Raw genomic sequence first — 14,982 nt, forward strand, 5'->3', positions numbered from 1 at the left:
AATCCCATCAATTTCCCCAAGACCATGTCCTTAGAGATACTGATTTCTTTCAGTTCCTCCCTTGCATTAGTCTCTATGTTTCCCAACATCCTTGGGAGGTTATTTCTATCCTCTCTTGTAAAAACAGATGGTGGTGGAGGCTGGAACAATCAGGCCGTTGAAGAGACTCTTAGACAGGCACATGGATGAAAGAAAAATATAGGGTTAAAGGGTAGGAAGGGTTTGGCATTTGTTTGGTTGGAATATGTAGGTTGGCACAACATCGAGGGTTGAAGAGCCTGTACTGTACTATAGTATTCTATGTACTATACATCCCTGAAATTCTTTTACCAGGCAGAATTTCTATTTATCAGTGGAGCAAAAAACTGAACTCATGAAAAGATATGAATACAAAAGGATACACAATGTACAATGCAGAAAAAATAATTTTTAAAAGTGGTTTAAAAAATTAGACACACAGCACGGCCTTTGGACCCATAAGCCCATGCTGCCCATTTGACCTACAACCCAGTACATATTTTGGAGGGTGGGTGGAAACCGGAGCCCACGGAGGAAACCCACGCAGACACAGGGAGAACGCACAAACTCCTTACCATACAAACCCTGGTCCCGATTGCTGGCGCTGTAACAGCATTGTGCCACCCCATTCTCCTTGAGTACAGTTTACAGTTGCTGAGAGCTGGTAATTCTGTCTTGCCCGCAATAAGAAGAATCTCAGGGTTGTATGTGATGTTGTGCAGGTACTCTGACAATAATTTTGAATCTCTGTGTGTCTCTGCTTGTAGATGGCTTCACTCCGCTGATGCTGGCTTCGTACTGCGGCGGGGGTCTGGACACGGGTGTGGCTGAGGAGGAGGACCAAGAGGACTCGTCCGCCAACATCATCTCCGACCTCATCTACCAGGGGGCCAACCTGTGTGCCCAGACAGACCGGACGGGCGAGACGGCTCTGCACCTGGCCGCCCGTTACGCCCGGGCCGATGCCGCCAAGCGGCTGCTGGATGCCGGGGCTGATGCCAACGCCCAGGACAACACTGGGCGCACACCCCTCCACGCTGCCGTCGCTGCGGACGCTCAAGGCGTCTTTCAGGTAACGCGGAAAGATGCCAAGCCGGGTCCTACTGTGCCATCTTTTCAGTTTTGGACAAAGAAGATTGGCATTGTGTTAACAAGGTTCAATTTATTGTCATGTAATAGAGACAGTGCAATATTACACGAAATTTGTTTTTGTTTGCAGTAAGGCATATATATTCACCATTAGCAGAAATTGCCTGAAGTGCCTCTTACAGTCAAAGAAAGAGAAGCAAAAGAGAGTTCCCCTCAGAGTCTCTGAGAGTCTGTGGATTCGTCTCCAGTGCTCCTGCAGCCCCCCAGAGCATCAGCAGTCCGAGCTCCAGATCCAAACCTCCAACAGCGCCTCCGCACCCTCTCGCTCCCAGTTCCGATACTTGGTAACCTTTCAGCCAGTCTCAAGCCAGTGTCCGGCAGTCCGCTGCCCCCATGTGAATCCCTCAACTGCATTTGCCAGCAGCCCGCAACTTAAACCATCCTGGGCATGGAACCCATAATCGTGGGATTTTATCGCATGTTTAACTTACTGATCTGAGAACCGTAGAACACTACTGCACAGAAACTGACCTTCAGCCCTTCTAACTCATGCTAAACTATTCTGCCTAGTCCCATTTACTTGCACCCGGACCATAGCCCTCCATACCCCTCCTATCCATGTGCCTGTCTTAAAAAATCAAATCACTCCAGCTGGCAACTCGCTCCATGCTCACACCACTCTGTGTGTGAAGAAATTCCCCAACCTCTCACCTTTCACTCTTAATCCTCGTTCTTGCCTCACCTAACCTCAGTGGATAAATCGTTTATTCTCTGAGGATAAACTTTTTCTCCACAGTTCCGATCTCCTCAATTAACTCTCATTGAGAAAGTGCCTCCCAATCCACCAGCTTGGCCTGTTCGAAGGACGAGGGCAGGCAGACACAGGGGAACACCTCTCTAACCTGGACGCCACCCTGATTTGGAAATTCACCACTGATCCTTCACTGTCTCGAGCTCAACTCCAAAGCTCCCTCCCTACAGAATCTTCGCCTGTCTGATTGTGGTTCAGAATCACAAACCAACTTGCAGTAAATCAGGGACAGACAGTAAATAATGTTCTAGTCATTGAGGCCCGAATCTGCCTTACTGCCCATGCCGTCCAAATTGCCCCATCCACACCAGTGCCACCTGCCTGTGTTTGGTCCCCATATCCCTCTAAACCAGCCATTCTCAACAGAGCCGTACAGCCACCCCTACCGGGGGCCACAACACATTTAAGTAAAAGCCTTGTTTTCTTTTCATCTTGTGTTGCATAATTTTCTTTTATATATATATATATATATATATATATATAGTCAGTAGGAGAGAATTACAGAAGAAACCAAAACTTGACTTCTTCACAGGGATTGAGCAGTCCTGGGGGGCACGGAGAGGGGCCTAGGTTGAGAATGGCTGCTCCAAACCCATCCTATCCATTGTGATGTAATATTTGTTGATGTATTTTGGAGATAAATTGGTAAAATTAGAGAAGGTTACATACATACACACACTTTAAAACAGATCTATTTGAAATACTGAAGAATTCATATTTAGTGACTTTACAAACTATGGAGAAAGCTATGCACATTTCACAAGTAGGTGCTAATTGAAATGATGTCATGAAATGAATGGACTAGAGACAGGTCATCTGTGTTGAACATTTTTACAAGACTTCTGAACTTTCTGCACAGTGCTCACTCAAAGGTCACTCCTGGGTTCTTGTCTACCTAACTACAACAGATGGGAGCAGAAGACTGGTTCCTATTGATTGCTGGAGAGGGAGGGGGTTTTGCAAGTGAGAGAGAAAGGAGGACATGTGGCTGGGTTTTTGGGTCCTTTGGGCTCATATCATTTTGTGGGGCGCATCCAGTCAATTGAATGTGAGTTTTGTGGGTTATTAGTCAATTGTTTTTTTTCCAAGCTAATTCATCCAATTATTTCTTACATGTTGCAATAGCGCATATCTTAACTAAGTTCTCCGGCACACCCTATGTTTTTAAAAACCTGCCATTGAGGTTCCTGTTTAATCCATTGATTTTGTGTATCTCCATGAATCACCCCTCATCCACCTGTGCTGTAAGGAATAAAGCCCCAGCCAGCTTCACCTCTCCCTAGAGCTCAACCCCAAGGCCTGGCAATGTCATTGTGATGGATTTTTCTATGAGACCACTTTATGAAAGGATACAGTTCTCTGAACATCCTCTCTAGATCCACCTCCTCTTTACAGAAAGGGAAGGTCTGATTCTTCCCCACAATGCAACCAGCCTCGGATATAAAGTTAGATAAATTTAAATTTAATAGACATACAGCACAGCCCACAAGCCCGTCCTGCCCAGTTACACCCAATTGACCCCCACAAGCCCCCGGTATGTTTTGAAGGGTGGGCGGAAACCAGAGCACCCGGAGGAAACCCGGGAAGAACATACAAACTCCTTACAGACCACGCCAGATTTGAACCCAGGTCGCTGGCGCTGTAACAGCATTGTGTTCACCGCCACACTTGGGCTGCGCTTGTTTAGGCTAGTCTCTCTTCAATTCCATATTTGTTTAATTACTTCATTTTAAAATTTCCAGTGGCCATGATGGGATTTGAACTCTTTTCGTCGAGATCACTGGTCCAGAGAGCTGGTTACTGGTCCAACATTATAACCATTGTACCCAATCTTGTTGCAATTATCACCGTTGTTTAGTTATTAATATTAGCCACGGTAGAAAGTTAAACTTGTTTGGTCCTCCCTCTGCCAGATCCTGATAAGAAACCGAGCTACAGACCTTGACGCGCGGATGGTAGATGGTTCCACTGCCCTCATTCTCGCTGCCCGACTCGCTGTGGAAGGGATGGTGGAGGAATTAATAGCGTGCCATGCTGATGTCAACGCCGTTGATGAGATAGGTAAAAAAGAGAATCCTTCACACTGGACTCAAACCAACATTCAGACCCATTAAGTCAAATATCTCCTATTAGCAGTTTGTGGCACCCTTGATGTATTAGAAATGTCTCGAGGTGATTCACGGGATAATTGAGTCAGATTCAGACAGACACCAAGTCTCCCCCACCAAGTCTGACTGTCCAACACCCATCCTACATTCGTTCTTCCCGCACTCCCATCACCCAAGTCAAGTTTATTGTCATCTGATTGCACAAGTGCAACCCGGCGAAAACATGCAGACAGACATCCGTACATAACACACATCCAGACAAACAATCGCATTCGTATATACATATAGATGAATAAAGTGTTTAATGAATATGAGAGTCTCGGAGGGTCACTGTGAGCGGTTCCCACAGGAAGAAACTGTTCCTCAGCCTGGTTGTGCTGGCTCTGATCCTCCTGTATCTCTTTCCCGATGGGAACAGCTGATAGATGCAGTGTGTGGGGTGGAAGGGGTCCTCAATGATTTTGCGCCCTTTTCAGAGAACAATCCTGGTAGATCAAGTCAATGGAGGGGGGGGGGGGGGGCAGGGAGGGCGAGGGAGATCCTCTCTGGCACTCTTATGGTCCTGTGGATTGACCTCTGATCCATTTCTCTGTAGCAACTGCACCACACTGTGATGCAGCCGGCCAGGACGCTCTCGATAGAGCTTATGTAGAAGATTGACCTTTATATTAGATGGAATTCACAATCATCAATTCATTAATCTGCCCTATCATCTCTAGGATGTGGGAGGAAACCAGAACACCCTGGGGAAGCCGTCATGGTCACACAGAAAACATGCATACTTCACTCACAGTCCCAATGGTCACAGGGTGAACCCGCAATTTCCACACTGAAGCCCCATGGTAACAGGGAGAACTCGTATGTTCTGCACTTAAACCCCCATGGTCAAAGAGAGAACATACAATGCCATGCAGACAACACCCCAAGGCAAGGATTGGACCCAGCTCACTGGAACTGGGAGTCTGCAGCTTTTTTGTTTGTGTTCCAGTCACCTCAGGAGGTGCAAGGAATGCTGATGAAAAAACTAGTTGAAGGTTTCAATAAAGCAGGGGAGAGGGTTTAGGGTCCACCTGGTGAGAGTGGCAAATGTTGGAGAGGGGATCTTCAAAGACTTGGAGAAATGAGAATTGCTTGGATTGTTGTCAGGGCAAGAGGGGTTGAGGGGGGTTGCAGGGAAAGTTGAAGGCAAGGAAAGAGAACCTTAAAATCTAGCCAAGGACTGACAGCGCAGAGCAAGTGTTTGCACTACATTACCGTCAATCATCTCGGCAGATTCCTGCCGGCTGAGCTACTCCTGGAATGGCAGGACCCTGCTGGGAATGCGTTTGATTTGCCTGGTTGTTAAGATGGCAGAGACCCAGTGTGAACACAAGCAACTTTGTTACATGGATCTTCGTTAAGTCCAGGCTTTCACCTTTGGTCTTACACCTTGTGGTTTCCGTCTATTTTAAATCCAAAGTGGTGCCAGAATGTAATGACTTTTTGCAATCTTCCTGACTAGCTGCTGAACTTCAGGTTTTCACTGCACCACAGGATATGCTACAACAAACAATTAATTTCCATTCAATGAACAAGACCCACATGCCTGATCCTTGAGTGTGGAGAGAGGTGGGAGGTCATTGTCCGCCAATAAAGCTGATTCTTTTACCGTTGTCGTTCCTTTTATTGTCACTTAACATTACATTAAAAATGTAATGTACGTAATATATCTCACCTTTTGTCTGCCATAAGGCAAAGAGTTACTGTAAGCATTGCCCTGTACCCCTAACAATAAGAAAAAGATGAGCCAAAGAGTCCGTGGATTCCTCTGCTCTTGCAGCTTTTGCAGCCGCAGACACCAGTTCAAAAAACATCGGCAACCCCAGCTCCAGATCCAAACCTCCAATACAATCAAGAAGCCATCAGCGCCCGAAGGGCCCTTCTTGCTCTCAGCACCCTCCTGAATCCTGGTTCTGATTCCTGGTTCCCATGACCCAGTCCGCAGCCTGCGTGAATCCTTCGACTGAAAGTTGCCTGCAGCCTGCATGTAGGCCCTTTGAGTGGTCTGAGGGTTAGAGCTCTACTGTGCTTCCAATGACTGCTGTTTCCCCTATATTTTTAGGTAAATCAGCACTGCATTGGGCTGCAGCGGTGAACAACGTTGATGCCACTCTAGTCCTACTGAAGAATGGAGCAAGTAAAGACATGCAGGACAGTAAGGTAAAGACATCCTACTTCCCACTAACGCAAGGGGTTCTTCCTCATCCGACACTCCAGGATCAGGTTGAATAATCCAACAGGAGCGAGGTCTGCTACTCAGAAGGGGCAGCGACCTTCTGCCAGGCTTGACCTGTGCAGTTTCGAAGTGCAGGAGTGGTCCAAATTGACAGAATGTGGTCGTGCCCGTGGGAAGTGTGAGAGTGCAGCTACTTTTTAATATGTCCTCAAGTCAAGGATCACATTACTTTTTATAAATCTCCAACATGGGTTTCCCCAAAGGTTACTGATCCCCTGCTTATTCAGAAAACACTGGTCAACTAATCCACCCCTCTTGGACTGGATTTTGAAGCCCCTTTCCCATTCCTCAATTGAATTTTACTAGTTAATAATTAATAGCTTACAGTTGATAAGAAACAATTATTTATAATGGTGACAGTATTAATATATATTCTTTAATTATCAGCATTTGTTGTGCTGTGCCTCACTGAGGAGGGTCCAATCTCTCAGCAACACCAGTTAGACTTTATTTTACATCTGTCAAGTGAAAGAAATCAAACAACCTGCATTTTCAGACTATATGACTGACTTTGGAGGTAGCAGGTTTACCGGGCTGTTGGATGTCACCCTTATTCCTTGCACTGACTGCAAATGGTGTCTTAACGGGAGTAAAATAAAATAGTTTTTATAAAGTAAGAACTTTAACTTTATAAAGGCTCAAAGGTTCCTTTTATTGTTAGGGAATAATACATTCAAAACGTAAGATACATGATGTATTTCAATATTTGTCCGTCGTGAGGTAAAGAGTCGCTATGAGCATTGCCCGGCGCCTCTAACAATAGGAGATAGAGAAGTAAACGAGAGTCCCTTCATGAATGTTACACGTAATAATACACTTCCTAGTGTACTCTGAGTTTGAAAGTTCAGGAGAATCAATGAGTTTCAACTTGTAAATTTCAATTGTACGTTTCAGCTTGTCAGTTCAATCTAAAGCTTAAAAGCACTTCAGACTTTGGTTTTAGCCACAAACCTACCCACATTCTTGACCACCCAGTGTTTCCTAACCTGTTCCTGGTTCTGATTCCACTCTCACGTTTCCAAAATCTGACCTAGACCTCCCCGGACTAGTGCATGAGTCAGGTGCCAATCCAACAGGATATCCCAATATTTAGATACTGGTCTAATAGATTCTCTGCAGTTTATTTCCTGGAATTAAATGACAGACCCTTGCCCTGAATCCTTCCATTCGCCCATCTCAATCTCAATGTCCCTTAATCCGCCCCTCTGACCCCCTCCCCCAATTATGTCCGCCAGCATCAATGGAGTAACCGATTGGCATCAACCTTTTGTAAAGAAATGTGCCAAGGATTAACTTCATGTTCCTTGACCTGGCCTTTTCTGCAGAACAGTTCTTCCCATTTTAATCCTTCCAGTGCTGCTACCTTGAATTTCAAGTTTATTATCATCTGATTGTACAAGAACAACCCGACGAAACAGCGTTCTCTGGTCCTCGGCGCAAAAACACGCAGACCCACAAACAGGCACAGCACACATGCTGACAAACAATGCATATGCAGTACGTATATACATACATAAAAATAAATAAACCGTTTCATGAATATGAGAGTCTCGGAGGGGCAGTGTGAGCAATTCCTTTGGTCGTTCAGCATTCTCCCTGCCCGTGGGAAGATCCTGTTCCTCAGCCTGGTGGTGCTGGCTCTGATCCTCCTGCATCTCTTCCCGATGGGCACAGCTAAGAGATGCTGTGTGTGGGGTGGAAGGGGGTCCTCAATGATTTCAGACAGTGATCCCGGTATCTGCCATCAGATTCCTGAATAATGAATGAGCCAAAAACATTGCCTTACACTTTGTGCATTATTATTTTATATATATATTTTTAATAGTAATGTAAAATACCGAATTTCTTGAATTTCTCGACAATAAATCCTGATTCTGAGATCACGTCGATGTTGGGGGGGATGGAGACCCCGGTGACACTTTTTGGGACAAAGTGTGAATTCTTGCCACTGTAAGCATCGGCGTCCTCTCATGCCTGTTTCCTTTCTTTTCCACCCACCCGCCCACCAGGAGGAGACACCGCTCTTCCTGGCAGCCCGTGAAGGGAGCTTCGAGGCAGCCAAGATGCTGCTGGACCACTTCGCCAACCGGGACATTACGGATCACATGGACCGCCTGCCTCGTGACATCGGGCAGGAACGAATGCACCACGACATCGTGCAGCTGCTGGATGAGTACAACGCCGTGAGGAGCCCCCAGGGCCCTGGTGGCCACTCCTTGTCGCCCCTCATGTGCCCGCCCAATGGCTACATGGGCAATCTGAAGCAAACACCCCAGGGGAAGAAGGCACGCCGGCCCAGCTCGAAGAACTCGGCCACCGGGACCTCCGGCAACCCGGGAAAGGAGCCAAAGGATGTGAAAGGAAGGAACAAGAAATTGAGTTTGGATTGTCAAGCCTCTCTCATGGAAAGCTCGGTCACCTTGTCACCAGTGGACTCCTTGGATTCACCCCATGCCTATGTCACCAATCCAACGTCCCCGATCATGACCTCCTCTGGAATGCTTCACCCTGGTAGTTCCTTGTCCGTGCTCACTACCCAGCCCATGAGTGGGATTCTGGAGGGTCCCTTCACCGTGTCCCTGGCCAGGCTTGGAGATCTCAGCAACCTGGCGGGCCAGAACGCTGCCATTCTGTCCATGAACCACATGCAGCCTCGTCTCTCCATGCCCCAGGTGACCGGCCAGACCAACTGCCTCCTAAATGCTGGAAGCCTCGGCCTCACCGCTGTCCCCTTTGAGTGGCAGGCCAGGATCTCCGGTCTGCAGTGTAGCCCGACTGCTGGCCTGATGCAGCAGGCCGCAGCGTCGCAGGGCGGCCTGCGTCCGCAGGGCCCAGCCGCGCAGCACGGGCTGGTGCTGCAGGGCCGCAGGGTGCTGGGAAGCGGGCCGCCACTCGTGGGCCAGAGCCCAGTCAAGCCCCAGCATCCGTCCGAGCCGCAGCCCGTCCCCCAGGCCCCCAACGGACAGCCGCGGTGCATCCCCGCCGCCACCAGCAGCCTCTCCGTCCAGCAGGGCCTGTTGAGGAGCGAGCTGGCACGGATACCTGACCACTGCAACCAGGCCATCTCGCCCCAGGAGGCTCAGCCTTCCCAGGCCAGCTTCTTCAAACAACACAGCAACACTGCCAACGAGGACTATCTGCCTCCCACCTCGAAGCACAGCTATACAGCAGGGCACGACGGACCACCCAAACATTACCTCCATCTGAAGACCGAGCATCCCTACTTGACCCCATCACCGGAGTCGCCAGAACAGTGGTCCAGCCCCTCACCACATTCCATGTCTGATTGGTCAGATTCCACCCCCAGCCCGGCCGTAATTGGACAGCAAACCCAAATGCAGCACATGACTGAACAAGTAACCAAAATGCAAGTTTTTGCATAAAATAATATCATTGTTTTGTTTCTAAAGTATCTATAGGACATTAGGAACTGGGCTGCTGCTTTTATTTTGCAATTCCACCTCTCAGTATCTCAAAGAGACAGGCAGGAAGGAGTTTGCTCTGCAGCAACCCCTCGCAGCATCTACAACGTGGAACCGTCTCTTAATCTTGAAATTCACAGAGATTTGTTTCAAATGACAGACATTTCAGTCTCGCCACAATCCACTGCCTGTTAACGCACGTCCAGGGGCCTAGTTTGGCACACAGTGCAGCCTGTTACATTTTTACTGCTCTCGCCGAAGGTCACGGAGCCTCCACTTTAGCCCGAACCAGCCGCCTTGCCAGTCCCCTTCCAAGTTTTCTGGACTTTGCCTGCTTTCTACTGGTGAGACTGAAGCCTGACATCTAGACCAATCTCTGTGCTGCGTGTTTTATTTTTTAATCCCCTGGGCATTTGCTCAGGGTTGCCTTTTCCCACATTAAAAATAAAGTTGAGAAGAATTTGGGCAAGAAGACTCTTGACATAAAGAGTATCAAGTGACACACAACTAACCTGTTACAGTAGATTCGGTTCCTTATCCATGGAACTCAAGTACAACCTGGAGGCTCCCTAATGATCTGTAAACATTAGAGTTTAACTGCCTGTAAAAGTTCGACGTAATTGTCTAAGTCAATGAAGACTCAAACACAGACGTTTTGCCATTTCATTTTAAATAATTATTGTTTTGTTTTAATGTGACTTTTTTTCCTCCCTCGTGACCTGTCCTTTTACCAAGTATAAAATGTTTCTAAAACTTACTGCCATTGGAAGCTGCCAAGAGTGTTATCGTACAATTATTTAACTGTTACAGGAGGAGGAAGACTGTTATTTTTTTTCTAATTTGCCCATTGCTGAGAAGAAGTCAATGAGACCTTTATGAAAAGTGTCCAAAGTCCAGACATAGCTGTTGAAAAAGATGACAAACCAGGTAAGATGATTGTTACACAGGGCTGACGAACCATAAAAGTTTATTATTAGTATATTGGCAGTGCAGTGTGCTGAGTACCTCAGAAGGTCCACATCAGAGCATCAAACATCATGGATGAATGATTACACTCCACCCAGACACACAGTTACACGAACGTCAAGTCGTCTGTTTGTTCCAGTTCATTGTAGCCCTCTTTCCATCCCAGTGAATTGGCCGGGTAGTGTCCCGGGATAGGAAGCCGTTTGTGTTGTTTTCACTGGGCCAGCTTTAACCGGGACACTGACTGTTCTTCCACCTTCATCTCTGGGGATTGGAGAGTCGACCTTTGAATGGAATGGAACGTTGTCCTTTTTTGTCCATGGGATTAATCAGACAGCTGATGCTGGGAATGTGAGTAGAGGGGTAGAGGCCGTCAATGCCCAGCGTGATTTGACGCCAGCGTGCTGATGGTTTTCCTGTTACACTGGACCCCTTAGCTGGTTAATTCCTGGCACCAGTGGAAAAGGGGCTTGTGATGTGAGCTGGATATTGCCCTTTAAAAAAGGCACTGGGTTTATGCTGCCTGATAGTTTGTGTCACTAACCTCTTTATGGGAGTAAATCTGACAGATCTGACATTTGGCTTAAAATCATACTCAGATTTGTAACCCAAAATCTTGACCTTCATAGACACTGCCTGAGGGCCTCCAGCCATTTGATATTTCTCTGTAGATTCTGGCCTCTTTTGTTTCTATTTTTATAATGGGAATCATTTGATGGGAATCAAAACAACCACACTGCCCTGGTTTAAGAGACTTTGAAGTAAAACACGAAAGCCTGCAGACACTGTGATTGTAACTGTGACAGAAATGCGGGAGGAGCTTAGCCTTGAGGAAGGTCATTCCTTGAGGAAAGTCTCAGACCCGAAACATCGGTTATATACCTGTATCTTTACCTCCTGCTGAGCTCCTCCAGTATTTTTTTTACTAAGAAAAATTGAGATCCCCTTCATGTTAGCTTGGATCAGATCTCTGGAGTTTTGCTCATTTTCTCTGCTCAACGTCCGCAACTTCCCAAATTGTTAAAAATATCCACAGAACTAGCAACAGGATACGAATCCTGACCTTAATTTGCAAGTGACCTAATGGTTAAAAACCAGGGTTTAGTATCACCGTCAGTTCAACCGAGTCTGTTCTCAGAGTCCATTACACTCAGAGCCTGCATCAGTGCTGTTTAGTTTCTCAGGATGACTCTTGGGCAGAGAGGATACAGCAAATTTTATGCAGGGAAACAAATTCAGGTGTGTTGTGTTGACTCAGTCTAATGTAATTCAGAGGCCAACTGGTTAATCCAGAGTAAAGTCATTTTCTCCATTATCTCATGGCAGAAGGGGTATACTCAATAGCTTTGGGGACAACTTTGGCAAGCAAGGAACTCCACATCCAGACCAGGTCACTCTACAGCGACCTGAAGTCAGTAAGCCAACTTTGAGATGAATTGATAAAAAAAAACTCAATGTAATCTGAGGTTGAGACTGAACACATTAATCAATTGGCTTGAGATTGTGTGTGGGAGGGGGGGTGGGGTGGTGGTAGGGGACAGTCTCCTGCCTTTTCCTGGGCTCATTTCAAGTCTTAGACTCATTGTCAAACTCTTCCCATCCCAAATCTGGTTCAGGCTATTCAATTGTATCTACAATAGTACCATGAGAGGGAGAGGGCTACTGCTTGCTTAATCTTTTGGACTCCAGCCATTTTTAACTTTACATAATAAATACTCCAGACTGAGTCCATGGGTATGAACCCTATTATGAACCAGATGGTGGTTTAAATCCAGTCCTGGAAAACTGGGACACAAAGTATTGTTGGTAGTCCTGGTAAACCGGAAGGGTTACATGCAGGTGCCAATGTGAGATGTAAAGGGCACAGTGATCTAAAATGTCTGACTTATTACTTGACTAATATTCATTGACCTTGAGGGTTGGAACATTTTATCTCCAATTTTTTTTAGCTAGGAAAGTCGGACCTAAACAGGGAAATTGGGGAACAGGTGACCAAACCTGGAGAAAGACATTAGTTTCATAATGGGCATATTTAGCGCAACACTGTTACAGTGCCAGCAATCAGTTATGTGGTTCAGATCCTTCCCTGTCTGTAAAGAGTTTGTATGTCCTCTCTGAGTCTGCGTGTGCTTTCCCCAGGGGCATAGGTCAATTGGGTGTACGGGCTTATGCACTGAAAGGACCTGTTACTGTGCTGTACATCTAAATGTCAACATTTAAAATAAGGTGGGAAGTGGGTTAGATGGGGGATGGGGTAGGTGACATCAAGGTAGGGGAGGGCGATGCAGGTGTGGAAGGTCAGCCGTGGGAGATCAATGGTGTGCAGGGGACAGGCATGAGGTCGAGGAGGAGAGAGAAGCTAAACACAGCCTTCTGGGGAGACTCAGCGAAGTTTTGAGCAGTCTCGATGAAGGGTTTTGTTGCGTCTCGAGATATTGAACGTACTTTTTCTCCTGCTCGGCCCATTGTGTTTCTCCAGCAGATTGTGTTTAGCCTCAGATACGACCCGTAAATTGGAGAAACATTGCTTGCTTTTCCGTTTGACCACTCTCTGGCTGGATGGCATTAACAGTGACTTCTGTTTCTGCAAACCTACTTCCAAATTTTCTCTCCCCCTTGTCTCCTTTCTTCCAGCTCTCCACCCTCCTTCCCTCTCTATTCACTGAGCCATCCCTCCTTTCTCCACCTATTACCTCCAGCCTTTGGGACTGGGCTTTTTCCATACCCCCCAAAACGTTGGTTATGTACACAGTGTGACCTGCTGAGTTTCTCCAGCGTTGTGGTTTTACCTCAAGCATGGTGCTTGCTGACTTTCGTGTCGTATTTCCAGCCTCCTGTGTGCTAAGGATGATTATCTTAGTTTCACATCTCGTTTCTGTCCTGGGTGTAACAGTCAAGGTAATCTCAGATTGTTGATTTAATTCTTGCAAAACTCATGAAAAGGTGAGAGCACCAGACAGATGCGTTATTTCCTGCCAAGGGAAACTGAAATTATGAAGGACCTATATATATATTTTATATTTTTTTCTCAATATTCTTGGTCAGAAAACACAACTCAAAAACAGTAGAATGTACATTTATAGCATTAACTGATTTTTTTTAAAAAAAAGAAAGACTGTAAATAAATCAAACTGAAGAGCAAAAGAAAACATTTACTCATTTCAAAAGTACTCTGATGTTTGAAATGTTTTATGTACTCAAAAAAAAATCTATTTCCTATTAGTCATATATCACACAGAAACACAGCCAATGTACTTGGCAGTTTATTCTTAGAAGGACTTTCTAGCTATTTTATAATACTTCCAGACTTTTTACAAAAAAAAATGTAGCTTTAATCTGTACAGACAAAGTATTTTAAGTCACACCTTTTGTATGCAAGAAGTACAGGTTGTGAGGTGAATATACTTCCAAATAAAGCTATAGGAAACTACAAACTGTGGCTCTCAAGTAGTTTGTTTGCAAATTATATCCCAAGGAAAAAAATGGAGCAGATCTGCCTTTGGCCATCCAACGGTTCACCTGCCTCAGTGGTAGGATATTTGTTGCAGTGCATCAGTTCGGTCACACCTGCAGACTCCTTACCGACTCCTTCACTTCGAGCTTTAAAAAGTAAAAAAAAACTTCCACAATGCTTAAAGTTGGCGTAGCGGTTAGCGCAATGCCCTTATGGCGACAGTGGTAGGAACTGGGATTTGAATCCCACATTGTCTAAGGAGTTGGTACATTCTCCCTGTGTCTGCTTGAGTTTTCCCCCGGGAGCCTCTGGTTTCCTCCCTCCATTCGAAATGTACTGGCGGTATAGGTTAATTGGGCAGCCCGGACTCATGGGTCAAAATGCCCTGTTACTGTGCTGTATGTCTAAATTAAAATTTTTAATTTATATTTAAGTTTTTTGAAAACTCCCAATGAGCGCACACTTAAAGACATTTACATTTAATATCATAAGGTTGTGTTTGCTTTCATCCCGGGGGGCCAATGGGTCCAGTTACTCGAGTGGGGACTCTTGTGATTCCTTGGACAGGTTGGTGGACAGCTGAAGGATTGAGAAGGTGTAGAAGTTACTGCTGTCTCATTGGATTCCATGAACAGACCACAGGAACCTTGGCTTGGGTCACTGGTGCTGTAATAGCACTGTGTGCCCGTGGTCTTAATAGGAGAGGTGGCAAGAAAGGTGGAGGATTTGAGGCCAAGGTCGGCAAAGCAGATTCAAAGGGCCAAATGTCCAACTCCTGCTCCTAACAGTCTCAATAAAATGTCCTTCGACCCGATTGGAGTGAGAGTCATTGATCCAAC

General features: G+C 46.1%; 1 protein-coding gene across 2 annotated transcripts in view; it reads left to right on the forward strand.

Moving 5' to 3' along the window:
- Positions 1-14,123, forward strand: part of notch3 (notch receptor 3) — a 298,038-nt gene extending 283,915 nt beyond the window's left edge. For both annotated transcript variants that reach the window (XM_069927329.1, XM_069927328.1), the window contains exons 31-34: positions 786-1,090; positions 3,832-3,979; positions 6,128-6,225; positions 8,311-14,123. In XM_069927329.1, coding sequence (XP_069783430.1) covers positions 786-1,090; positions 3,832-3,979; positions 6,128-6,225; positions 8,311-9,684 — 1,925 coding nt within the window. In that variant the 3' untranslated portion in view covers positions 9,685-14,123. The remainder of the gene's footprint in view (positions 1-785; positions 1,091-3,831; positions 3,980-6,127; positions 6,226-8,310) is intronic.
- Positions 14,124-14,982: the final 859 nt, after the last annotated feature.

This window comes from Narcine bancroftii, chromosome 3 (assembly GCF_036971445.1).
Source record: "Narcine bancroftii isolate sNarBan1 chromosome 3, sNarBan1.hap1, whole genome shotgun sequence".
Classification (NCBI taxonomy): Eukaryota; Metazoa; Chordata; class Chondrichthyes; order Torpediniformes; family Narcinidae; genus Narcine; species Narcine bancroftii.